This window comes from Oncorhynchus clarkii, chromosome 10 (assembly GCF_045791955.1).
Source record: "Oncorhynchus clarkii lewisi isolate Uvic-CL-2024 chromosome 10, UVic_Ocla_1.0, whole genome shotgun sequence".
Taxonomy (NCBI): Eukaryota; Metazoa; Chordata; class Actinopteri; order Salmoniformes; family Salmonidae; genus Oncorhynchus; species Oncorhynchus clarkii.
Genome location: NC_092156.1, coordinates 38,679,095 through 38,704,954, shown reverse-complemented (window position 1 = coordinate 38,704,954; position 25,860 = coordinate 38,679,095). Strand labels below are relative to the sequence as shown.

The following is a 25,860-nucleotide window of genomic DNA, read 5'->3' as shown; positions in this document are numbered from 1 at the left end:
AGTTTGAAATATCCAATAAATGTCGTTCCACTTCATGATTGTGTCCCACTTGTTGTTGATTCTTCACAAAAAAATACAGTTTTATATCTTTATGTTTGAAGCCTGAAATGTGGCAAAAGGTTGCAAAGTTCAAGGGGGCCGAATACTTTCGCAAGGCACTGTATACATTGTGTGCAAAAGGCATGAGGAGGTAGGCAATAAATAGGCCATAGGAGTGAATAATTACAATTTAGCAGATTAACACTGGCGTGATAAATGATCAGATGAACATGTGCAGGTAGAGATACTGGTGTGCAAAAGAGCAGAAAAGTAAATCAAATAAAAACAGTATGGGGATGAGGTAGGTAAATTGGGTGGGCTATATACTGATGGACTATGTACAGCTGCAGCGATCGGTTAGCTGCTCAGATAGCAGATGTTTAAAGTTGGTGAGGGAGATAAAAGTCTCCAACTTCAGAGATTTTTGCAATTTGTTCCAGTCGCAGGCAGCAGAGAACTGGAAGGAAAGGCGGCCAAATTAGGTTTTGGCTTTAGGGATGATCAGTGAGATACACCTGCTGGAGCGCGTGCTACGGGTGACCAGTGAACTGAGATAAGGCGGAGCTTTACCTAGCATAGACTTTTAGATGACCTGGAGCCAGTGGGTCTGGCGACGAACATGTAGCGAGGGCCAGCCGACTAGGGCATACAGGTCGCAGTGGCGGGTGGTATAAGGTGCTTTAGTAACAAAACAGATGGCACTGTGATAAACTGCATCCAGTTTGCTGAGTAGAGTATTGGAAGCTATTTTGTAGATGACATCGCCATAGTCAAGGATCGATAGGATAGTCAGTTTTACTGGGGTAAATTTTGCGCCGTGATTGAAGGAGGCTTTGTTGCGAAATAGAAAGCCAACTCTAGATTTGATTTTGGATTGGAGATGTTTGATATGAGTCTGGAAGTAGAGTTTGCAGTCTAGCCAGACACCTAGGTACTTATAGTTGTCCACATATTCTAGGTCGGAACCATCCAGGGTGGTGATGCTAGTCGGCGTGTGGGTGCAGGCAGCGAATGGTTGAAAAGCATGCATTTGGTTTTACTAGCGTTTAAAAGCAGTTGGAGGCCACGGAAGGAGTGTTGTATGGCATTGAAGCTCGTTTGGAGGTTAGATAGCACAGTGTCCAAGGAAGGGCCAGAAGTATACAGAATGGTGTCGTCTGCGTAGAGGAGGATCTGGGAATCGAATCGCCCACAGCAAGAGCAACATCATTGATATATACAGAGAAAAGAGTCGGCCCGAGAATTTAACCCTGTGGTACCCCCATAGAGACTGCCAGAGGACCGGACAACATGCCCTCCGAGTTGACACACTGAACTCTGTCTGCAAAGTAGTTGGTGAACCAGGCAAGGCAGTCATTATAAAAACCGAGGCTACTGAGTTTGCCGATAAGAATATGGTGATTGACAGAGTCGAAAGCCTTGGCCAGGTCGATGAAGACGGCTGCACAGTACTGTCTTTTATTGATGGCGGTTATGATATCGTTTAGTACCTTGAGCGTGGCTGAGGTGCACCCGTGACCGTCTCGGAAACCGGATTGCACAGCGGAGAAGGTACGGTGGGATTCGAGATGGTCAGTGATCTGTTTGTTGACTTGTCTTTTAAAGACCTTAGATAGGCAGGGCAGGATGGATATAGGTCTGCAACAGTTTGGGTACAGGGTGTCTCCCCCTTTGAAGAGGGGGATGACCGCACTGCAGCTTTCCAATCCTTGGGGATCTCAGATGATACGAAGGAGAGGTTGAACAGGCTGGTAATAGGGGTTGCAACAATGGCGGTGGACACTTTCAGAAATAGAGGGTCCAGATTGTCAAGCAGGCGGCAACAGTGAGAGACTTATTTCTGGAGAGATATATTTTTAAAATTAGAAGTTCGAGCTGTTTGGGCATAGACCTGGAAAGTATGACAGAACTTTGCAGGCTATCTCTGCAGTAGATTGCAACTCCTCCCCCTTTGGCAGTTCTATCTTGACGGAAAGTGTTATAGTTGGGTATGGAAATCTCTGAATTTTTGGTGGCCTTCCTTAACCAGGATTCAGACAGGGCAAGGACATTAGGTTTGGCAGAGTGTGCTAAAGCAATGAGTAAAACAAACTTAGGGAGGAGGCTTCTGATGTTGACATGCATGAAACCAAGGCTTTTTCGATCACAGAAGTCAACAAATGAGGGTGCCTGGGGACATGCAGGGCCTGGGTTTACCTCTACATCACCCGAGGACCAGAGGAGGAGTAGGATGAGGGTGTGGCTAAAGGCTATCAAAACTGGTCGCCTAGAGCGTTGGGGACAAGGAATAAAAGGAGCAGATTTATGGGTGTGGTAGAATATATTCAGGGCATAATGTGCAGACAGGTGCGGGTTCGGCGGAGGTAAGCCCAGGCACTGGGTGATGATAAGAGAGGTTGTATCTCTGGACATGCTGGTTATAATGGGTGAGGTCACCGCATGTGTGGGAGGTGGGACAAAGGAGGTATCAGAGGTGTGAGGAGTGGAACTAGGGGCTCCATTGTAAACTAAAACAATGATAACTAACCTGAACAACAGTATACAAGGCATATTGATATTTGAGAGAGACATACAGCAAGGCATAAAGTAATCGCAGGTCTTGATTGGGAGAGCCTGCTAAAACAACAGGTGAGACAGCAACAGCTAGTCAGCTAACACATCAACAGCAGGTAAAATGGCGATGACTAGGCAGAGAGGGTCGGATTAACTACACACAGAGCCTGAGTTTGCGGCTGGAGGCGACAGATAAAACATAAATAAACAGAATGGAGTACCGTGAATAATGGACAGTCCAGCGGGCATCAGCTATGTAGCCAAGTGATCGTAGTGTCCAGGGGGCAGCAGTAGATGTTTAGCTAGCTAAACAATGAACCATAATCACTACTCATGATGTTACTACCCTGAATGAATCTGCAGGTAGCTAACCAACCAGGTTCAATGTTAGCTAGCTAACATTAGGCTATAACTAGCCAAGCAATTTGCTCTGAGATACAAATAATAAGATCATACATGTAACATTAACTAGTGAGCCAACCAGCTAACGTTAGATAGCTAGCTAACAGTACACTTGAAAATGAATTTGTCAAAATTAGAAACATGTAATATCTAAAAATGTAGCTAGCTAGACTATCTTACCCATATACATCATGGTTGGACGCTTCTCCTTGTCACGGATGCCATGGTTGCCCTTAGTTTGAAGATGTAATCTGGAGACAGGTGTTTTATGCATCTCCTTAGCTATCATACTCTAATTCCACTGATTTCAAAGCTCGGTCCTTGAGAAAGTGGAACGCAACACTTATGCAGTTCTACTAAGCAATATACATGTTTTAAAAGCCGCGTTAGACAGGATTACCTACACATACTAACCAGCTCAAATAGACAGAAGCATGCCATATGGCAGACCAATCCGAGCTCATCTCTCGTTATGTCCAGCCCACTCATTATCTCAGCCAATCACGGCTAGCGGGAAGGTTGCTGTTGTTTTCTGTGGCTAAACCAACTAGGCTCATAATTAAACAATTGTATTCGTATTTACAGATGGTATACAAGTTTGTTATTAAGGCACATGAAAGTTCACATGTTCCAGAAGTCATTTCTGGACAAAAAACACATTTAGATTTTTTTTAAAGATTACGTTCAAACGGCTCTCGTGAGGAAGGAGTAACCTGCGACATACACCTAGTTTCCTGAAACGGTTCACATATATGCAAATTGCGTCTGATTCTGTTGGTTAGAATGTCTTGACGCTGTTAAAGTGTGATGATGTTTGCATTGAGTTATAAGTGATTTCACCCTTTAAACAACCTTTAGTGTAAATATTCAGCAGTCAAATGGCTGTGAGCTCATTTTTCTTAAGTGAATAATCCCATGGCCTGTGCCCACAGGCTTGACATCACTCAGCTGACTGACATTTTCACACCATTCATTGCTTTTTACTGTTCAGCTGGGAATTGGAAGGCTATAGTGGATGAATCACGCTGTTTCCCTTCTCCAGAGTGCTAGCCCTTTTAAGTAGACTGATATAATCCACTCTGTAGTGGAGTGAACGCTGCCGCAACGTAGCCCACCCCACGCCCGCTCCACGGCACGCATCCCAGAGGACAGCATTGCTGCAGGCCTGATACAGGGCTGACACGCCCACACAGCTCCCTACAACACCCACAAGGTTAATGGGAATGAGAGATCTATTGAGAAGGTCACGACCGCTGGATAAATCCTGCCCTCTCAGTCTGGCAGAGTCAGCTGTGTTTCAAAGATGGGGATGCTTACTAATACGTCCTTATCTATCTAACTGGGCCGTCGTAGCAGCACCACTACAAGGAGAATCAGAGGCAATGCTTATGGCCTATAGATAGTGGAGGTATCTCTGTCTGTCTGTCTGTCTGTCTGTCTGTCTGTCTGTCTGTCTGTCTGTCTGTCTGTCTGTCTGTGTACAGGAGGGAAGAGGATGCTCTGAGGCAGCCTGATTGAGAGTCTCAGGTCTGAGTAGTGATGCGAACTCTCCTCTTGGCCCGTCTATCCAACCACGTCTTTCTGTGTTGCCCTCACACACTAGCCGCCAAGCTCTCGCCTCATTTTTAACAGACGACAGGATAGGAGAGGAGAGCTATTCCCCTGAATAACAAACCCACTCCAACCAGACCTGACTGACTCACAGCAGCCAGCCCGGGGATTCACTCCCCCCCAGCCCATGTGGTTGGTGGATGGTCCAGCTACCTGGATGTGACAGTGGGCTGTGAGGTGTGTATGGTGGGGGAGGGAGGGACTGGAGCTGCTGGGGAGAAGAGAGTTGTGTACCTGGCACTTCCTGTGCTTGTTCCTGAGCTCCTGTCCAGCTGAACACCACCCAGCCAGTCAGTCGACCACTGAACAGAAAGTGTGTGTAAGCATGTGAGGGTGTGTAGATGTTTGAGGTGTGTGTCTGTGCATGAGCCCCAGTCAGTGTGTAGGTGTGTGAGATGTGCGAGGTGGGTGTAGTTGTGTTAGCCCCAGTCAGTGTGTAGGTGTGTGAGATGTGTGAGGTGGGTGTAGGTGTGTTAGCTCCAGTCAATGTGTAGGTGTGTGAGGTGGGTGTAGGTGTGTTAGCCCCAGTCAGTGTGTAGGTGTGTTAGCCCCAGTCAGTGTGTAGGTGTTAGCCCCAGTCAGTGTGTAGGTGTGTTAGCCCCAGTCAGGGTCTAGGTGTGTTAGCCCCAGTCAGTGTGTAGGTGTGTAAGCCCCAGTCAGTGTGTAGGTGTGTTAGCCCCAGTCAGTGTGTAGGTGTGTTAGCCCCAGTCAGTGTGTAGGTGTGTTAGCCCCAGTCAGGGTGTAGGTGTGTTAGCCCCAGTCAGTGTGTAGAGACTTTTAATAGTCCTATTTGTACTGCCTGGTTTCTCTCCACTCAGTATAGAGGTCATTCCCTGACAATTAGACTGCTAGTGTGCACTCTACTGCTCTGCTTCCCCTTCCTCCTCAACCCCTCCCGCACCTTACAGGTATTTAAGCTCCCATTTGCTTTGATTGGAAAATGATGGCAGTCTGAAAATTGTCGCTCTCACAGGGTAGGAAGCGTAGAGGCACAAATGGGGGTGAGAGAACAGAGCAGCGTCGCTAGCTAGGAGGACAGGTGCTCTGTGACAGCTACAAAGTGCTTTGCAGCGAACGAAGGGACAGTGTGTTTCTATGGCCTCTGCTTCTTTAATCGACTAGCCCTCCAACAGCCACTAATCTTAGTGGTCTAACACTGCAGCTTTTCCTCTTGAGATAGCGAGCCTTCACACTAACACAGCAGCCTTCCAACTAACACAGCATCCTTCACACTAACACAGCAGCCTTCACACTAACACAGCAGCCTTCACACTAACACAGCAAGCAGCCACCATCCACATTTGTACACCACAACTATTAATCTAACACAGCAACCTTCACACTTAGGCACGGGCAACTTTTATTCTAACTCAGCAACTCACGCTGTATAATAACACTGTATAATACCAGGCTGTTTCTACAGTGGAGGATCAGTGAAGGAATGGTAATGTTTGCCTGGAGCTTGTCAGAGCAGAGCAGAGGTGTAGCCCTGGCCATTTGCATTTGTATGGATGCTGGGGTTTACCTGCACTGTGCAGTGGTATCCAACCCAGCAGAGGAGAAGCAGCTTATATTGTGCAGTGGGCAGGATGACATGCATGTGAATTTGAATAGCAGAGAGAGAGAGAGAGAGAGAGAGAGAGAGAGAGAGAGAGAGAGAGACCCTGTTAAATCTGAGGCTGTGGGTTAGACACGAAGCTAGGAGGCAGACAGACAAACAGATGGACAGGCCTAGGGCCCAAGCAGGCAGTGGAGCAGACAGATTGTGTGGCGCAATGAACAGGCTCGGCCTACCAAAAAGAAGAGCAGGCGATAGACACACGGCACAGACACGCCAGCCCTGTCAGCCGAGCCAGTCACACAGACACACACTCCTGTATATTTCATAAAGCCCAGATAGATGTGTGGTAAATAGGATACGGCTGGAGATGACTTTCTCACTGGTGTGGATGAACCCCCCCCCCCCCTCCCCCTTCCCTATCAGTCTGTCAGAGTGGAATGTTATTTCTGGTCTGATCAACCCCCCCCCCCCCCCCCCCCCCCCCTCCACCACAGACACCCCTCCTAGACAGGTCCTGCTCTGTTTACCCCAGCTGCTCCTCTCTGAAGGATTGAGATTGTGAAGCTTGTGAATTTGTGTGTGTTTGCATGTGTTTGTGTGTGTGTGTGTATGAGACTTTGTGTGTGTATGCGTGTGAGACTTTTTGTGCGGATGTGTGTGTGCCCGTGCTTGGCATGTGTGGTTCCATGTTTGTGTATGTCTATACAGATATATCTGTGTGCATGTTCTTTAGCGAGAACATTGATGTATTTCTCTCAGCGGTGTTGACATAGAGTACATTATTTATTTTGTTGCATATACATGTTCATACAGGCTTGCTGTATTGCTAGTATTTAGACCTGTCACATCTACCAGCTGATAAGCATTGTGTTGGAGGAGAATATGTTAGTCATAAGAGGGCAGAACTAAGTGTGTGTGAGAGCAGAGAGTAGATGGCAGGAGAGATAGAGAGGGGAGCGAGAGAGAGAGAAATAGCGCAAGAGAGAGACCCACAAAGAATTCACATTTGAATAAACTCCCATATCTCTTGGGTGAAATACCACAGTGTGCAATCACAGCAGCAGGATTTGTGACCTGTTGCCACAAGAAAAGGGCAACCAGTGAAGAACAAACACCATTGTAAATACAACCTATATTTATGTTTATTTATTTTCCCTTTTGTACTTTAACTGTTTGCACATCATTACAACACTGTATATATATACATAATATGACATTTGAAATGTCTTTATTTGTTTGGAACGTTTGTGAGTGCAATGTTTTACTGTTCATTTTTTATTATCTATTTCACTTGCTTTGGCAAGAGAGAGAGAGAGAGAGAGAGAGAGAACGGGCGCTCCTGGTGGAATGGGCTGGGTACTGTAGAGCAGATGAGCACACAGAGGCAGAAATTTGAATTTGACCAACTTGGCCTCAGCATTCACTCTACTGTCTCTCTGTCTCTCTCTAGGAAGACTGACAAGAATTTGAATAAAAGGACAGAAAACAAAGGCATTCACTGAGATGATGGGGGCTGTCTAAAGTGTTTGTGTGGAAGTCAGGGTGGAGGATTCTTTTCTCTCCATATTCCTCAGTCTACTCCTGAATGATAAGAAGGTCTGCCAGGGTTAGAATAGACATGAAGCCTCTCCACTAGCAGGTGACTGTGGTGCTGGGCAATAGAAAGTGGCTACAGGAAGACATTTTCAAATAATCAATGGAGACATCATGTTTGGAGGCTCTTCTACAACTATCCTGATGCACCAGTAGTTTCAAAAGGCACTGGAATACTCTGAAGGATTGAGCTTGACCCACACAAGCAACAGAATTGTTCTGTGAGTCCTACTGGAATCTGGATATGTCCTGCCCAGTCCCATTCTTCTCCCTCCATGGGGCCAGTAGGACTGATTTTTCATTTTTTTCCCCACTGTGTCCACAGGTAGAATGTAAGAAGGCCCAGCCCAAGGAGGTGATGTTCCCACCAGGCACACGAGGGAGGGCCAGGGGCCTGCCCTACACCATGGATGCCTTCATGCTGGGGATGGGCATGCTGAGTGAGTATGGACCAACACTACTCCAGCAAAGTCCAGCACACTACTCAGTCTCACACGGTAACATTCCCTAACACTCACTCTCCAACAATCGTGCAGGTCTCTGATTCATTGTTTTTTTTAAGTAACAAAGGAGAACCAATGTGCTGGTGATATACAGTGTCTTCAGAAAGTATTCACACCCCTTGACCTTTTCCATGTTGTTGTTTTACAGCCTGAATTTAACATGAATTAAATTGAGATTTTGATCACTGGCCTACACACAATACCCCTGAATGTCAAAGTTGAATTATGTTTTTTTATTTTACAAATTCATAAAAAATAAAAGCTTAGATGTCTTCAGTCAATAAGTATTCAACCCCTTTGTTATGGTAAACCTTAATGCGTTCAGGAGTAAAAAGTTGCTTAAGTCACATAATAAGTTGCATGGACTCACTCTGTGTGCAGTAATAGTCATTCAAAAATCATGTTAAAAACAATCTAATTTCTGTACCCTCCACACACACACACAGTACAATTATCTGTAAGGTCCCTCAGTCTGAGCAGTGAATTTCAAATACAGATTCAACCACAAAGACCAGGGAGGTTTTCCAATGCATCGCAAAGAAGGCACTTGTTAGTAGCTAAAGATAAAAAAGTAGATGTGGCAAAGTAATTCACTTTTTCTCCTGAATACAAAGTCTTATGTTTGGGGAAAATCCAATACAACGCATTACTGAGTACCACTCTCCACATTTCTGCATCATGTTATGGGTATGCTTTTCATTGTTAAGGACTGGGGAGTTTTTCAGGATAAAAAATAAATGGAATGGAGGTAAGCACAGGCAAAATCCTAGAGGAAAACTTTACTCTGCTTTCCACCAGACACTGGGAGATGAATTCACCTTTCAGCAGAACAATAACCTAAAACACAAGGCCAAATCAACACTGAAGTTGCTTACCAAGAAGTCAGTGAATGTTCCTGGGTGGCCGAGTTACAGTTTTGACTTAAATCTACTTTGAAATCTATGGCAAGACCTGACAATTATTGTCTAGAAATGATCAACAACCAATTTGACAGGACTTAAATCATTTTTAAAAGAATAATGGGTAAATGTTGCACCATCCAGGTATGGAAAGCTCTTAGAGACTTTAAAGACTCACAGCTGTAATCACTGCCAAAGGTGCTTCTACAAAGTATTAAGGGGGTGTGAATACTTATGTAAATGTTCTATTTCTTTATTTCATTTTCAATACATTTGCAAAAATGTATTGAGTCTAACTAATGTCTCGTGAGATAGAGGAAAATGTGCTCAGATTAACTGAGCTCCACATTGAGCTCATCTAAGGTGTGCCATTTCCGTGTCCACAAGTGGTCTATTTTCCTGGCGCTGATGAGTCACGGGTGGTCCTGGGCGTAGGGAACAGGGCACCACATTACCGGGATAAATGGAGAGGAAAATTGAGGTGATGTCATATTATGGATTCATCACTCCGTCTGTGTGACCCCAGCAGTGGGTAATGACAGGGACACAGAGGGGTGTCATGGAGGGCCCTCATCTGTGGGCAGCCAGCTGTAGCTGTACCTCTTCTCTCCTTTCCTCTTCTCTCCTTCATCATCATTCAGCTCCCCATCTCTCTCTTTCCTCACCTCTCTGTCTCAGGGCGAGGGGTTGCTAAGGGCATGACACTGATATCAGACTGATTTTGCTGATGGTTTATGGTAAAAGTGGCAGTAACACCCGTAAGTGGTTCTGTCAGCACTGTCTAAGTAGTTCCCAGTCCAGATTTAGTCAGTTTGAACTATTTAACAAGCACAGTGAACTTTTCGGAACTTATTACGGATCAATGCGTCACTATGGATGAGGGGAAAAACAGTCTGCTCCGGAGGGAGAATAGGGGCAGAGGAGGCGGGGAGTGCTCATGTGAGAATATTAACTGCCAACTTATTTGGAGACACTCTTATCTAAATGAAATTGGAAAAGCCAGGACAGCGAAACATTCCTTTGTATAATTTGCATTTGGAAAAAAAAAACAGAGCCAGGCTCATTATTTAAGGAACTGTAAGGTTCTTATAAGCCAAATCTCATTAAAACTTGCCCCTAGTTCCTTTGTTTACTGCACCTAATCTAGTCATTTATCTTTATTGTGTTGTGCCCGATGTATGTTTGCTGAAATTAATACAGATTTGAGCCTGGGCAAGTATGGGTGTACCAGATGGATAATTGATTTTGAAGTGAATCAGAACTGTTGAGCCATAAAATAGGTACATTAGCATGCATATTAATAACGCAAATAACAGGGCCTGGAAACAGCCACCGGGCCAGATCCAATGACAGACTTTATTTACTGAGATGGCGGGCGGCAGAGATGCTAGGTTCAACACAGCAACACGCCAGAGTAATGAGTTTCCTTCTTCTCCTCTCCTCCTCCTTCTCTTCTCCTCCCTCTTTTTGTCTTCTGTCTTCTCCGCTCAGACTCAGATCCCCCTAGTGTATATGCTCGTACCCCTACCTCTGTTAACAATGACACGTTGCATATACACACATGCAGGCTGCTGATTGGGGTGTCTGAATTATGTGTCCTGTTTAAAGTAACTGTCCAGTATTTATGACTTACAATATGAGTGAAATTGTTTTCCTTAAAAAAAAAATGTAATTAACTATGTTAAAAAAGCAGCTTTTCTGTGTTGGAATGGTGTGGGTGTACCTCAACAATATAATGGTGTAGGCGTACCTCAACAATATAATGGTGTGGGTGTACCTCAACAATATAATGGTGTGGTCGTACCCCAACAATATAATAGTGTAGGCGTACCCCAACAATATAATGGTGTTGGTGTACCTCAACAATATAATGGTGTAGGCGTACCTCAACAATATAATGGTGTGGGTGTACCTCAACAATATAATGGTGTGGTCGTACCCCAACAATATAATGGTGTGGTCATACCTCAACAATATAATGGTGTTGGTCTACCTCAACAATATAATGGTGTTGGTGTACCTCAACAATATAATGGTGTGGGTGTACCCCAACAATATAATGGTGTGGTCGTACCCCAACAATATAATAGTGTAGGTGTACCCCAACAATATAATGGTGTTGGTGTACCTCAACAATATAATGGTGTAGGCGTACCTCAACAATATAATGGTGTGGGTGTACCTCAACAATATAATGGTGTGGTCGTACCCCAACAATATAATGGTGTGGTCATACCTCAACAATATAATGGTGTTGGTCTACCTCAACAATATAATGGTGTTGGTGTACCTCAACAATATAATGGTGTGGGTGTACCCCAACAATATAATGGTGTTGGTGTACCTCAACAATATAATGGTGTGGGTGTACCACAACAACAGAATGGTGTGGGCGTACTACAACAATATAATGGTGTAGGCGTACCCCAACAATATAATGGTGTGGGTTTACCCCAACAACAGAATGGTGTGGGCGTACCCCAACACCAGAATGGTGTGGGCGTACCCCAACACCAGAATGGTGTGGGCGTACCCCAACAACAGAATGGTGTGGGCGTACCCCAACAACAGAATGGTGTGGGCGTACCCCAACACCAGAATGGTGTGGGCGTACCCCAACAACAGAATGGTGTGGGCGTACCCCAACAACAGAATGGTGTGGGCGCACCCCAACAACAGAATGGTGTGGGCGTACCCCAACAACAGAATGGTGTGGGCGTACCCCAACAATAGAATGGTGTGGGCGTACCCCAACAACAGAATGGTGTGGGCGTACCCCAACAACATAATGGTGTGGGCGTACCCCAACAACAGAATGGTGTGGGCGTACCACAACAACAGAATGGTGTGGGCATACCCCAACAACAGAATGGTGTGGGCATACCCCAACAACAGAATGGTGTGGGCATACCCCAACAACAGAATGGTGTGGGCGTACCCCAACAACAGAATGGTGTGGGCGTACCCCAACAACAGAATGGTGTGGGCGTACCCCAACAACAGAATGGTGTGGGCGTACCACAACAACAGAATGGTGTGGGCGTACCCCAACAACAGAATGGTGTGGGCATACCCCAACAACAGAATGGTGTGGGCATACCCCAACAACAGAATGGTGTGGGCATACCCCAACAACAGAATGGTGTGGGCATACCCCAACAACAGAATGGTGTGGGCATACCCCAACAACAGAATGGTGTGGGCATACCCCAACAACAGAATGGTGTGGGCATACCCCAACAACAGAATGGTGTGGGCATACCCCAACAACAGAATGGTGTGGGCATACCCCAACAACAGAATGGTGTGGGCATACCCCAACAACAGAATGGTGTGGGCATACCCCAACAACAGAATGGTGTGGGCATACCCCAACAACAGAATGGTGTGGGCATACCCCAACAACAGAATGGTGTGGGCGTATACCGGTCATAAAAAATATTATTCTATTATTAATATTTTGTAAATGGTCTGTTACAGATACAATTTTAAGGTGAAATGTTTGGTGTTTTTTCTCCCATTTATGCACCAATACAAGTAAATGTCAAATCAAGAACATTATTTGGGAATAAGTTAACAGAATATTAACTTTTAAAAGTGATATTTTCAATGGACAGTTACTTTATACGTCTATGAATGTGTGTCAGACTGTGGAGATGAGTGGGTGTGTGAGAGAGTATGTGTGAGGAAAGTTAACATTTTTTCCCTCTAAGGGCAAGTGAGTGCGTTTGCTCTGTATGCCCCTGATGTGCTGTAGCCCTCCCTCCATGTCCTGAGGCAGCGGCCCATGTGTCAACAGAGCGCCACAGAACAGTATTCACGCCATGCCCTTTAAATACCAGCCCCTGACCCCCCCACTCCCTGCCATGTAGATGTGCCTCATTTAACTTTCTGCTGGGACAGTCAGCACATACTACCTAGTGAACTGCAGCAGGAGGCCCAGGGCAAACACACACACAAATACACTCACACACACACAGACACAGACACAGCAAGGCCGGTGCCAGAACGAATCAGTTGGATGGGCATTTGATTTCCATAGGGGGGACAGTTTTTTCACGGGACCTCCTATGTGTGGACGTGCTCTATTCTTTTTAACAGTATACACAAATAATCATTTTGTTGTTGTCAGTACAAAAGGTCAGTACAAAATCATCACAAAAGCAATAATGGCATTATAATGACTATACTGAACAAAAATATAAACGCAACATGTAAAGTGCTGCATGTTTCATGAGGTGAAATAAAAGATCCCAGAACATTTTCGATATGCACAAAAAGGTTATTGCTCTCACATTTTGTGCACAGATTTGCTTACATCCCTGTGAATATTTCTCCTTTACCAAGATAATCAATCCACCTGATTGTTGTGGCATATCAAGAAGCTGATGAAACAGAATGATCCTTACACAGGTGCAACTAGGTGACAATATTGGTGACAATATTACCGCCACATGGGCAGTCATCAGTCATGATTGCAGTAAAATTCCATATGACATGGTAATCTCCTTTTATGCACTCTGGACATGCTTTGGTATTACCCAACTTGCTAACTACCATCAGGTCCTAATGGCCTGGTACTCCGGGCTCTATTGTCCCCCTTTAGAGACACCACAAAAATCCTAAATTAAAAATATGATTGTGCCATTATACAATGCATAGCCTAACGCATATTACATTACGCAAGGTAGAAAAACATAAAAACAAAACTGATTTAAGATGTCTTTGGTACATAATTGGTCTAGCCTATACTCCAAAATTAAACAAATTAAAGTAAATCACTTTTGAGTGTGGACCGTATTATTATGCAGATTGGATGGACTGGTTACCTTATGCTACACTCCAAAATGTCTATCCATGAGTCTGGAAGAGAACGTATAGCCCTAGGCGATGCTGTAGGTTCATTGATTGTGCAGGGCGGCTTACAGTTAGCCTACAATTAGTGCATTTGTATTTGATTTTGAATAGCCTAATAACAGGACATTGTTTATGTTTCCATAATTAATAGGGTGACACATTCCCTTCAGCTTTACAGAATATCACCAACATGCGTTTCCATCCCCTCTCTCCTTTATTCCTTTCTCGAGCGCGCAGATGGCTGTCAATAGTTTAGGGAAATATGTTTCATTGCGAAAACACATTACTATTGATGTTCCTGAACAGATTTCACTTGGTTTCCCAAATTAAGCTCTGGGTAGCTGCAGGAACAAGGTTGGAGAGCCCATGGCAAACAGAGTGCGGACAGAATATCACCTGTCGGGCCAGCGAGATCATGCTCCTCAAACAGTGGTTGATGCTTGGAGTGAATTAAGTGTTCTTCTATTTATTCATCAGCTGCTCATATGAAGGACATGTTAAAACCGAAGTAGCTTACAAAGTAGACCGGCGGAAAGCGTGGCCTCCATTCGCTATTCGAATGCATACAGATGGCTTGTATTTGTCCCCTTGACCCTTTGATAATGGGCCATTCTAAAACAAAACTAATTTGGCATATTAGTAAAGATTAGATTCATTTGAGAATAGTCTGATTGGTGAAAATATGATCACTTGATGAGAGAACAGCTGTGAAGCCTGATGCAAGGAACAGAGCGCAAGGTTTTTTTTTGCTACTTTCTCAAATAGTCAATAGTCTATAGTCACATCATGCAGCCCATATATGTGTTGATTCCTAAGACATTCTAAAAGGTTTGTATCATTCACAACTAAAGTTGACAAATAACTCTAAATCTAGCACATAGGATCTATGATCACTTTTACACTCAACATAGACACTTTATATGCGCACTCGCTCTGTAATGGGAAACATTTCAGTATGGACCTCGCTTTATGCACGGGAGCATCGTCATGCTGAAACAGGAAAGGGCCTTACCCAAACTGTTGCACAAAGTTGGAAGCACAGAATCATGTAGAATGTCATTGTAGACTGTAGGGTTAAGATTTCCCTTCACTGGAACTAAGGGCCCTAACCCGAACCATGAAAAACAGCACCAGACCATTATTCCTCCAACAAACTTTACAGTTGGCACTATGCATTCGGGCAGGTAGTGTTCTCCAGGCATCCGCCAAACCCAGATTTGTCCGCCGGACTGCCAGATGGTGAAGCGTGATTCATCATTATACACGTTTCCACTGCTCCAGAGTCCAATGGCGGCAAGCTTTAAACCACTCCAGCTGACACTTGGCATTGCGCATAGTGATCTTAGGCTTATGTGCGGCTGCTCGTCCATGGAAACCCATTTCATGAAACTCCCAACGAACAGTTCTTGCGCTGATGTTGCTTCCAGAGGCAGGTTGGAACTCGGTAGTAAGTGTTGCAACCATTGATGCCTTAAGAAGGAAAGAAATTCCACAAATTAACTTTTAACAAAGATGGTTGAGAGAATGCCAAGCGTGTGCAAAGCCGTCATCAAGGCAAAGGGTGGCTACTTTGAAGAATCTCAAATATAACATATATTTTGATTTGTTTAACACGTTTTTGGTTACTACATGATTCCATATGTGTTATTTCATAGTTTTGATGTCTTCATTATTATTCTACAATGTAGAAAATAGTAAAAATAAAGAAAAACCCTTGAATGAATAGGTGTGTCCAAACTTTTGACTGGTGCTGTATGTGTGAAATTAGTTTAGGTACTTTTTAGGTGAAATTTCGAGGCAATTATTGGGGTAATTATCAACTTGGCATGGCACCTTCAACTATCGGGAGAACTACGTTTTTGAGAAGCAGGGGCAATGGAGGAAAACCATTAAAAAAATGATGTCCTCTTAAAACTGGTTATAACACCAGTTATGTTTGTGATATTAAGATTATAACAAATACGGTGTGTTTTATAGACTGATTCAGAAAAAGTCAAGGACAGAGGGGGGCATGACTTTAAAAATGGCAGAGTAATATTTTTTTTAATGAATGAACAGTCCAAATGACTGCTTTAGCAGTTCTAGTGTGAGTTTTATAGGAAAGACATGTCATTTAACGGTACAAATGTATGACCTTTTAATGTGGTATGAACACAACCTGTAATGATGGTTTCATCTGATTGTCAAACAAATCACTTATAAAGTAGGTTACCTTTGCACGTTCGTCCAAAATAGCCTTTTAGCGAGCGAAACAATGCCCCTCTGTCTGACAAAAAAAGAGAAAGACATTGCCATACTATTTTAGTCCAGACAGAATCAGATACATGGGCTACACTTACTGAGACAGAGGGGCGCTCTTTCGCTCGCTCAAATACTTTATCTGAGATTGATGCATCTTTCCGTCGTCTCGCGTCTTGGTCAAATAAATTGTCAGTGGTGTAAAGTACTTAAGCAAAAATACTTTAAAATACTACTTAGGTATTTTTGGGGGGTATCTGTACTTTACTTTACTATTTATATTTTGGGTAACATTTGCCGTTACTTCACTACATTCCTAAAGAAATGTACTTCTTACTCCAAACATTTTTTCTGACACCCAAAATAACTTGTTACATTTTGACAGGAAAATGGTCCAATTCACACACTTATCAAGAGAACATCCCTGGTCATCCCTACTGCCTCTGATCTGGTGGACTCACTAAACACAAATGCTTCATTTGTAAATTATGTCTTGTGTTGGAGCATGCCCCTGGCAATCCATAAATGTAAAAAAATAAATAATAATTGTCCTGTCTGGTTTGCTTAATATAAGGAATTTGAAATTACTTATACTTTTACTTTTGATACTTAAGTACATTTTAGCAATTAGATTTACTTAAGTATATTTAAAACCAAATACTTTTAGACTTTTACTCAAATAGTATTTTACTGGGTGACTTTCACTTTTACTTGAGTCATTTTCTGTTAAGGTATCTTTACTTTTACTCAAATGTGACAATTGAGTACTTTTTCCACCCCTGTAAATTATCATTATTTAAATATTTTATTTGGACGGTCATGGAGGTACGGTAGGGCAGGCCTGGCCCCCCAAGGCCTGCCCATAACGCCTGCCCTGACACACACGCTGAAATATTCCCACCAAACTCCATGTGGTTTGTTCAATCAAAGTTTAGGTGATGGTATTTTTCTACATTGACGGGCCAAATTCTAAAGCAATGTGTGTATTATCATTGTCATCATAGAGATAATGATGCCATCACTTCCCATGATATCACATCATTGCCAAATTCACAGTGATCCACCTCTGACACTTCTCTTTGTGTTCGGTGATTTGTTTTCTCATCAGTCCCTAAGCTGGTCTAGCCTCTCATATTTTGTTCCTGCAGGTCAGGTCTCCCCTCATCGCCCCTCAGTCAGAAGCATCTTCTCACTTGTTCAGGATTAAATTGAGCTTTGTCATGGGCAGCAAAAGGCTGATTGGATATTTATTACCCAGACATACATGTTTCTTTCCCCTGGAAGTAGAGAGCTGGCCTCTGAGCTGTCCTCTGTCTCTGTCACAACACCCCTGGTCTGGTCTGGGGTGATGCTGAGAATTGACAAGGCTTAGCTGTGGGAAGCCGATTTAAAGTGTCCGGTGACTATACTATATCCTATTTCTGTAGAAAGTTAGTTGCAGCGTAAACTCGAGAGAGCAAAGCTGTTTGACATAATGGAGACTTTCACAGGGGAACAGCGAAATAGTTTATCAAGTTAGTACTCTGTGATAACCTTAACACAAGGCTATCATGGTGTGTGTTCTCTATAAAACAAAGATATCCGAGTGGATTCTCGTGATTTGCTTCTGGCTTGAGGGAATCCCTTTTTACTGGCTAATTTAGACAAATCTTTGGCTGGAGATGATAACAGCTTTTTATGACAACAGATAAAGGCTTTGAAATAGCCTCGCTTTAAAAGGAACAGTATGTTTGCGATGATCAAACTGATCTTCCTTGATCTGTCCTTCGATCAAACTCACTCACTTACTCACCTGTTCGCACACTGTTCACACACTCAAATTTCTCAATATACAGAGGGATACACACACATGCACACAAACACACACACACACACAAACAGAGACACACACTCAGCTCTCACACACATCCCGAACACACACTTTCTCAATATGTTCCCACAGCTGCTGCTGTTTGAAAGCTGTCCAGATAATTAACTTGTGGACTGGTGGACTGGTGGTTGTAATGAGCGTCTTGACAGCAGAGGAACAATAAATAAACTTTGTCTTGTTGGCCCGACAGGTCTGCTTCAGCTTTACTCAACCCCCTTACACACACACACACACACACACACACACACACACTCTTATCCATCCTCCATCTGGCTGGGATTGATACTGTGTGTGTTTGTGTTCAAATCAAATTGTATTTGTCACATATGCCGAATACAACAGGTGTAGGTAGGCCTTACAGTGAAACACTTACTTACAAGCCCCTAACCAACAGTACAGTTTACAAAAAAATAAGAATAAGAAATAAAAATAACAAATAATTATAGAGCAGCAGTAAAATAACAATAGCGAGGCTGTATACAGGGGGTACCTGTACAGAGTCAATGTGCAGGGGCACCGGTTACTTGAGGTAATATGTACATGTAGGTAGAGGTGTGTGTGTGTGTGTGTGTGTGTGTGCGTGTGTGTGTGTGTGTGTGTGTGTGTGTGTGTGTGTGTGTGTGTTTGTGTGTGTGTGTGTGTGTGTGTATGTGTGTGTGTGTGTGTGTGTGTGTGTGTGCATCTCTATACAGTATACTGAGATCTGGCCTACTTTCCCCTGTGTTTCCAGGTATGTTTTAACTGGTAACTGTTCAAATAAATTGTCAGTGGTGTAAAGTACTTAAGCAAAAATACTTTAAAATACTACTTAGGTATTTTTGGGGGGTATCTGTACTTTACTTTACTATTTATATTTTGGGTAACATTTGCCGTTACTTCACTACATTCCTAAAGAAATGTACTTCTTACTCCAAACATTTTTTCTGACACCCAAAATAACTTGTTACATTTTGACAGGAAAATGGTCCAATTCACACACTTATCAAGAGAACATCCCTGGTCATCCCTACTGCCTCTGATCTGGTGGACTCACTAAACACAAATGCTTCATTTGTAAATTATGTCTTGTGTTGGAGCATGCCCCTGGCAATCCATAAATGTAAAAAAATAAATAATAATTGTCCTGTCTGGTTTGCTTAATATAAGGAATTTGAAATTACTTATACTTTTACTTTTGATACTTAAGTACATTTTAGCAATTAGATTTACTTAAGTATATTTAAAACCAAATACTTTTAGACTTTTACTCAAATAGTATTTTACTGGGTGACTTTCACTTTTACTTGAGTCATTTTCTGTTAAGGTATCTTTACTTTTACTCAAATGTGACAATTGAGTACTTTTTCCACCCCTGTAAATTATCATTATTTAAATATTTTATTTGGACGGTCATGGAGGTACGGTAGGGCAGGCCTGGCCCCCCAAGGCCTGCCCATAACGCCTGCCCTGACACACACGCTGAAATATTCCCACCAAACTCCATGTGGTTTGTTCAATCAAAGTTTAGGTGATGGTATTTTTCTACATTGACGGGCCAAATTCTAAAGCAATGTGTGTATTATCATTGTCATCATAGAGATAATGATGCCATCACTTCCCATGATATCACATCATTGCCAAATTCACAGTGATCCACCTCTGACACTTCTCTTTGTGTTCGGTGATTTGTTTTCTCATCAGTCCCTAAGCTGGTCTAGCCTCTCATATTTTGTTCCTGCAGGTCAGGTCTCCCCTCATCGCCCCTCAGTCAGAAGCATCTTCTCACTTGTTCAGGATTAAATTGAGCTTTGTCATGGGCAGCAAAAGGCTGATTGGATATTTATTACCCAGACATACATGTTTCTTTCCCCTGGAAGTAGAGAGCTGGCCTCTGAGCTGTCCTCTGTCTCTGTCACAACACCCCTGGTCTGGTCTGGGGTGATGCTGAGAATTGACAAGGCTTAGCTGTGGGAAGCCGATTTAAAGTGTCCGGTGACTATACTATATCCTATTTCTGTAGAAAGTTAGTTGCAGCGTAAACTCGAGAGAGCAAAGCTGTTTGACATAATGGAGACTTTCACAGGGGAACAGCGAAATAGTTTATCAAGTTAGTACTCTGTGATAACCTTAACACAAGGCTATCATGGTGTGTGTTCTCTATAAAACAAAGATATCCGAGTGGATTCTCGTGATTTGCTTCTGGCTTGAGGGAATCCCTTTTTACTGGCTAATTTAGACAAATCTTTGGCTGGAGATGATAACAGCTTTTTATGACAACAGATAAAGGCTTTGAAATAGCCTCGCTTTAAAAGAAACAGTATGTTTGCGATGATCAAACTGATCTTCCTTGATCTGTCCTTCGATCAAACTCACTCACTTACTCACCTGTTCGCACACTGTTCACACACTCAAATTTCTCAATATACAGAGGGATACACACACATGCACACAAACACACACACACACACAAACAGAGACACACACTCAGCTCTCACACACATCCCGAACACACACTTTCTCAATATGTTCCCACAGCTGCTGCTGTTTGAAAGCTGTCCAGATAATTAACTTGTGGACTGGTGGACTGGTGGTTGTAATGAGCGTCTTGACAGCAGAGGAACAATAAATAAACTTTGTCTTGTTGGCCCGACAGGTCTGCTTCAGCTTTACTCAACCCCCTTACACACACACACACACACACACACACACACACACTCTTATCCATCCTCCATCTGGCTGGGATTGATACTGTGTGTGTTTGTGTTCAAATCAAATTGTATTTGTCACATATGCCGAATACAACAGGTGTAGGTAGGCCTTACAGTGAAACACTTACTTACAAGCCCCTAACCAACAGTACAGTTTACAAAAAAATAAGAATAAGAAATAAAAATAACAAATAATTATAGAGCAGCAGTAAAATAACAATAGCGAGGCTGTATACAGGGGGTACCTGTACAGAGTCAATGTGCAGGGGCACCGGTTACTTGAGGTAATATGTACATGTAGGTAGAGGTGTGTGTGTGTGTGTGTGTGTGTGTGCGTGTGTGTGTGTGTGTGTGTGTGTGTGTGTGTGTGTGTGTGTGTGTGTTTGTGTGTGTGTGTGTGTGTGTGTATGTGTGTGTGTGTGTGTGTGTGTGTGTGTGTGTGCATCTCTATACAGTATACTGAGATCTGGCCTACTTTCCCCTGTGTTTCCAGGTATGTTTTAACTGGTAACTGTTCAGCTGACATATTGCTCATTAGGGCCGGCCCTGACCCAAAAAAAGAATGGTCAACCGATAGTTGTCTGTTCTTTCAACCAAACGTTTGGTCATAATTTTTAAACGTGTATTTTTCGATATATAGACACACCCTATGTTTGAATAAAATCAACTTTATGTAGGCTACTGTGCTTGTCTGATGCTTTTAAAAATGAAGACACAAAAATGACTAAAGAGGGAGCCAGAGATTAATATATATATTAATAAACAGAAGAAAAAATCCTGTTCCCGACCCTCCGACTGCCCGCTGCTGCTGGTCCACTCCTGAAGTTGCCGGTAATAGGCTACACCAGTGGTTGGCAACCTTTTCCATTTGGAGTGCCAAGTTCGTACCATTTCTACTGATCTGCGTGCCAGTTATGATTTTCAAATGCACATTTTTGTGGAACAGTTTCATTTAATTTATATTAAAGTCTTCATGTCTCAAAATCAATTAACGTGGTTAATCAACAATCTATCTAAATGAAAATGATACAAATCAAAAAATGACTTCTATTGCCATTGCCAATATGTAAAAATAGCCTACATAAACCAACAAATAAAAACATTGCAGCCTGCAGGCAGAAAATATCCTGATAAAAATAAATATCCTATAAATCACATTGGCTACACATGGCCTGTCTGAAAATAACTTGAAACATTGCATCAGATATTAACTCCAGCTTGATCATGCTAGCTAACTTGCAACATTGTTTAAGCTTCGGACAGACAGACACAGCTGTAGACTCTTTGCGCATGGGATTGGAAGTAATCAGATAGGCCTATTTTTATGTTTCCACTGGAATTTTTTTCCCCCCTTTCATGTTGTGGTTATCGAAAGGGAGAGAGCCGGAAAGACTTTTAAATAGGCTACATTGAGGAACTATTGGCACATTTTGTAATGTGTGCTCCCTCTCTGGCCTCTAGGTCACCAGGCTGCTGGTTATGGCACACACCTGTCCCCATCGTTACGCGCATCTGCGCATAATGACACTCACCTGGACTCCATCACCTCCTTGATTATCTGCCCTATATATGTCACACCCTTTGGTTCCCTCTCCAGGTGTCATTGTTTCTGTTCCTGTGTCATGTCTGTGCGTTGTTTGTGTTTCTTATTTTGCATTATATTGTGTATATTTATTAAAACACTCACTCCCTGAACTTGCTTCCCGACTCTCAACGCACATCGTTACATATTTAGTCACAGTAATCTCCTTCTTATATACTCTATACATGCTTTGGTACTACCCAACTTGCTAGCTACCATCAGGTCCTAATGGCCTGGTACCCAGACTCATGGATAGAAACCTTTGCGTGCAGGCCAAGTAGCCTAGGTCTAATTCTATGCGTAATCAGGTGCGTGTCCTTACTCAAGATTGTCTTTTGTTTGGAGCGCTCCTGTCAATGAATTAATTGACAACTCATAAGAGGAATGAAATAAACCAAAACTTTTTTTCTCACAAGTGAAGCCTAGGTTGTGTGCTCTGCAAACAACATGTCCACTCCTACAATGACAACGGTAAGACTGTAATAATAATATATTGAATGCGTTAACAGAAAATTACCGTAACCAAACAAACATTGTAGATTAGAAATTACAGGAATTAACAGTAAATGTAGGCTACTACTGGTGATACTGGTGGGCCATCCCTGCGGCCTCTTCAGTGGATTAGTCCACTGAGACAAGTGTGAATCAGACAGTTGTCTCGTGTGCCATAAATCGTTTTATATACAATACCAGTCAAAAGTTTGGACAGACCTACTCATTCAAGGGTTTTTCTTAATTTTTTACTATTTTCTACATTGTAGAATAATACTGAAGACATCACAACTATGAAATAACACATATGGAATCATGTAGTAACCAAAAAAGGGTTAAATAAATCTAAATATATTTTAGATTTGAGATTCGTCAAAGTAGACACCCTTTGCCTTGATAGCTTTGCACACTCTTGGCATTCTCTCAACCAGCTTCATGAGGAATTATTTTCCAACAGAAGGAGTTGATATGCAGAGCACTTGTTGGCTGCTTTTCCTTCACTCTGCGGCCCAACTCATCCACAAAGCATCTCATTTGGGTTAAGGTTGGGTAATTGTGGAGGCCAGGTCATCTGATGCAGCACTACATCATTCTCCTTCTTGGTCAAATAGCCCTTACACAGCCTGGAGTTGTGTTTTGGGTCATTGTCCTGTAGAAAAAAACAATGATAGTCCCACTAAGCGCAAACCAGACGGGATGGCGTATTGCTGCAGAATGCTGTGTTAGCCATGCTGGTTAAGTGTGCCTTGAATTCTAAATAAATCACAGACAGAGTCACCAGCAAAGCAACATCACACCTCCTCCTCCATGCTTCATGGTGGGAACCACACATGCAGAGATCATCCGTTCACCTAGTCTGAGTCTCACAAAGACACAGCGGATGGAACCAAAAGTCTCAAATTTGGACTCATCAGACCAAAGGACAGATTTCCACCGGTCTAATGTCAATTGCTCGTGTTTCTTGGGCCAAGCAAGTCTCTTCTTCTGATTGGTGTCCTTTAGTAGTGTTTTCTCTGCAGCAGTTCGACCATGAAGGCCTGATTCATTCAGTCTCCTCTGAACAGTTAATGTTGTCTGTTACTGGGACTCTGTGAAGCATTTATTTGGGCTGCAATTTCTGAGGTGCATTTAACTCTAATGAACTTATCCTCTGCAGTTTCATCATAGCGCTTGATGGTTTTTGCGACTGTACTTGAAGAAACGTTCTAAATTTTTTAAGTTTTCCAGATTGACTGACCTTCATGTCTTAAAGTAATGATGTACTGTTGTTTCTCTTTACTTTTTTTGAGCTGTTCTTGCCATAATATGGACTTGGTCTTTTACCAAGTAGGGCTATCTTCTGTATACCACCCCTACCTTGTCACAACACAACTGATTGGCTCATACGCATTAAAAAGGAAAGAAATTAGGAAGGAAGAAATTGAAATGCATTCATGAAGCTGGTTGATAGAATGTAAATGAGAGAAGGTAAAGCTCTGCCTTATCTCAGCTCACTGGTCACGTTAACAACACCCACCGGTAGCACCCGCTCCAGCAGGTACAGTGCCTTGCGAAAGTATTCGGCCCCCTTGAACTTTGCAACCTTTTGCCACATTTCAGGCTTCAGAATCAACAACAAGTGGGACACAATCATGAAGTGGAACGGCATTTATTGGATATTTCAAACTTTTTTAACAAATCAAAAACTGAAAAATTGGGCGTGCAAAATTATTTAGCCCCTTTACTTTCAGTGCAGCAAACTCTCTCCAGAAGTTCAGTGAGGATCTCTGAATGATCCAATGTTGACCTAAATGACTAATGATGATAAATACAATCCACCTGTGTGTAATCAAGTCTCCGTATAAATGCACCTGCACTGTGATAGTCTCAGAGGTCCGTTAAAAGCGCAGAGAGCATCATGAAGAACAAGGAACACACCAGGCAGGTCCGAGATACTGTTGTGAAGAAGTTTAAAGCCGGATTTGGATACAAAAAGATTTCCCAAGCTTTAAACATCCCAAGGAGCACTGTGCAAGCGATAATATTGAAATGGAAGGAGTATCAGACCACTGCAAATCTACCAAGACCTGGCCGTCCCTCTAAACTTTCAGCTCATACAAGGAGAAGACTGATCAGAGATGCAGCCAAGAGGCCCATGATCACTCTGGATGAACTGCAGAGATCTACAGCTGAGGTGGGAGACTCTGTCCATAGGACAACAATCAGTCGTATATTGCACAAATCTGGCCTTTATGGAAGAGTGGCAAGAAGAAAGCCATTTCTTAAAGATATCCATAAAAAGTGTTGTTTAAAGTTTGCCACAAGCCACCTGGGAGACACACCAAACATGTGGAAGAAGGTGCTCTGGTCAGATGAAACCAAAATTGAACTTTTTGGCAACAATGCAAAACGTTATGTTTGGCGTAAAAGCAACACAGCTCATCACCCTGAACACACCATCCCCACTGTCAAACATGGTGGTGGCAGCATCATGGTTTGGGCCTGCTTTTCTTCAGCAGGGACAGGGAAGATGGTTAAAATTGATGGGAAGATGGATGGAGCCAAATACAGGACCATTCTGGAAGAAAACCTGATGGAGTCTGCAAAAGACCTGAGACTGGGACGGAGATTTGTCTTCCAACAAGACAATGATCCAAAACATAAAGCAAAATCTACAATGGAATGGTTCAAAAATAAACATATCCAGGTGTTAGAATGGCCAAGTCAAAGTCCAGACCTGAATCCAATCGAGAATCTGTGGAAAGAACTGAAAACTGCTGTTCACAAATGCTCTCCATCCAACCTCACTGAGCTCGAGCTGTTTTGCAAGGAGGAATGGGAAAAAATGTCAGTCTCTCGACGTGCAAAACTGATAGAGACATACCCCAAGCGACTTACAGCTGTAATCGCAGCAAAAGGTGGCGCTACAAAGTATTAACTTAAGGGGGCTGAATAATTTTGCACGCCCAATTTTTCAGTTTTTGATTTGTTAAA

The 25,860-nt window shown here is 42.9% G+C and overlaps 1 protein-coding gene across 21 annotated transcripts in view; it reads left to right on the top strand.

The window, feature by feature from the left end:
- Window positions 1–25,860, top strand: part of LOC139418453 (RNA-binding protein Musashi homolog 2-like) — a 337,230-nt gene that overhangs the window by 255,214 nt on the left and 56,156 nt on the right. For 11 of the 21 annotated variants that reach the window (XM_071167901.1, XM_071167899.1, XM_071167900.1 and 8 more), the window contains exon 9: window positions 8,085–8,256. In XM_071167901.1, coding sequence (XP_071024002.1) covers window positions 8,085–8,256 — 172 coding nt within the window. The remainder of the gene's footprint in view (window positions 1–8,084; window positions 8,257–25,860) is intronic. The other 10 variants (XM_071167895.1, XM_071167893.1, XM_071167896.1 and 7 more) reach the window with 1 other exon arrangement.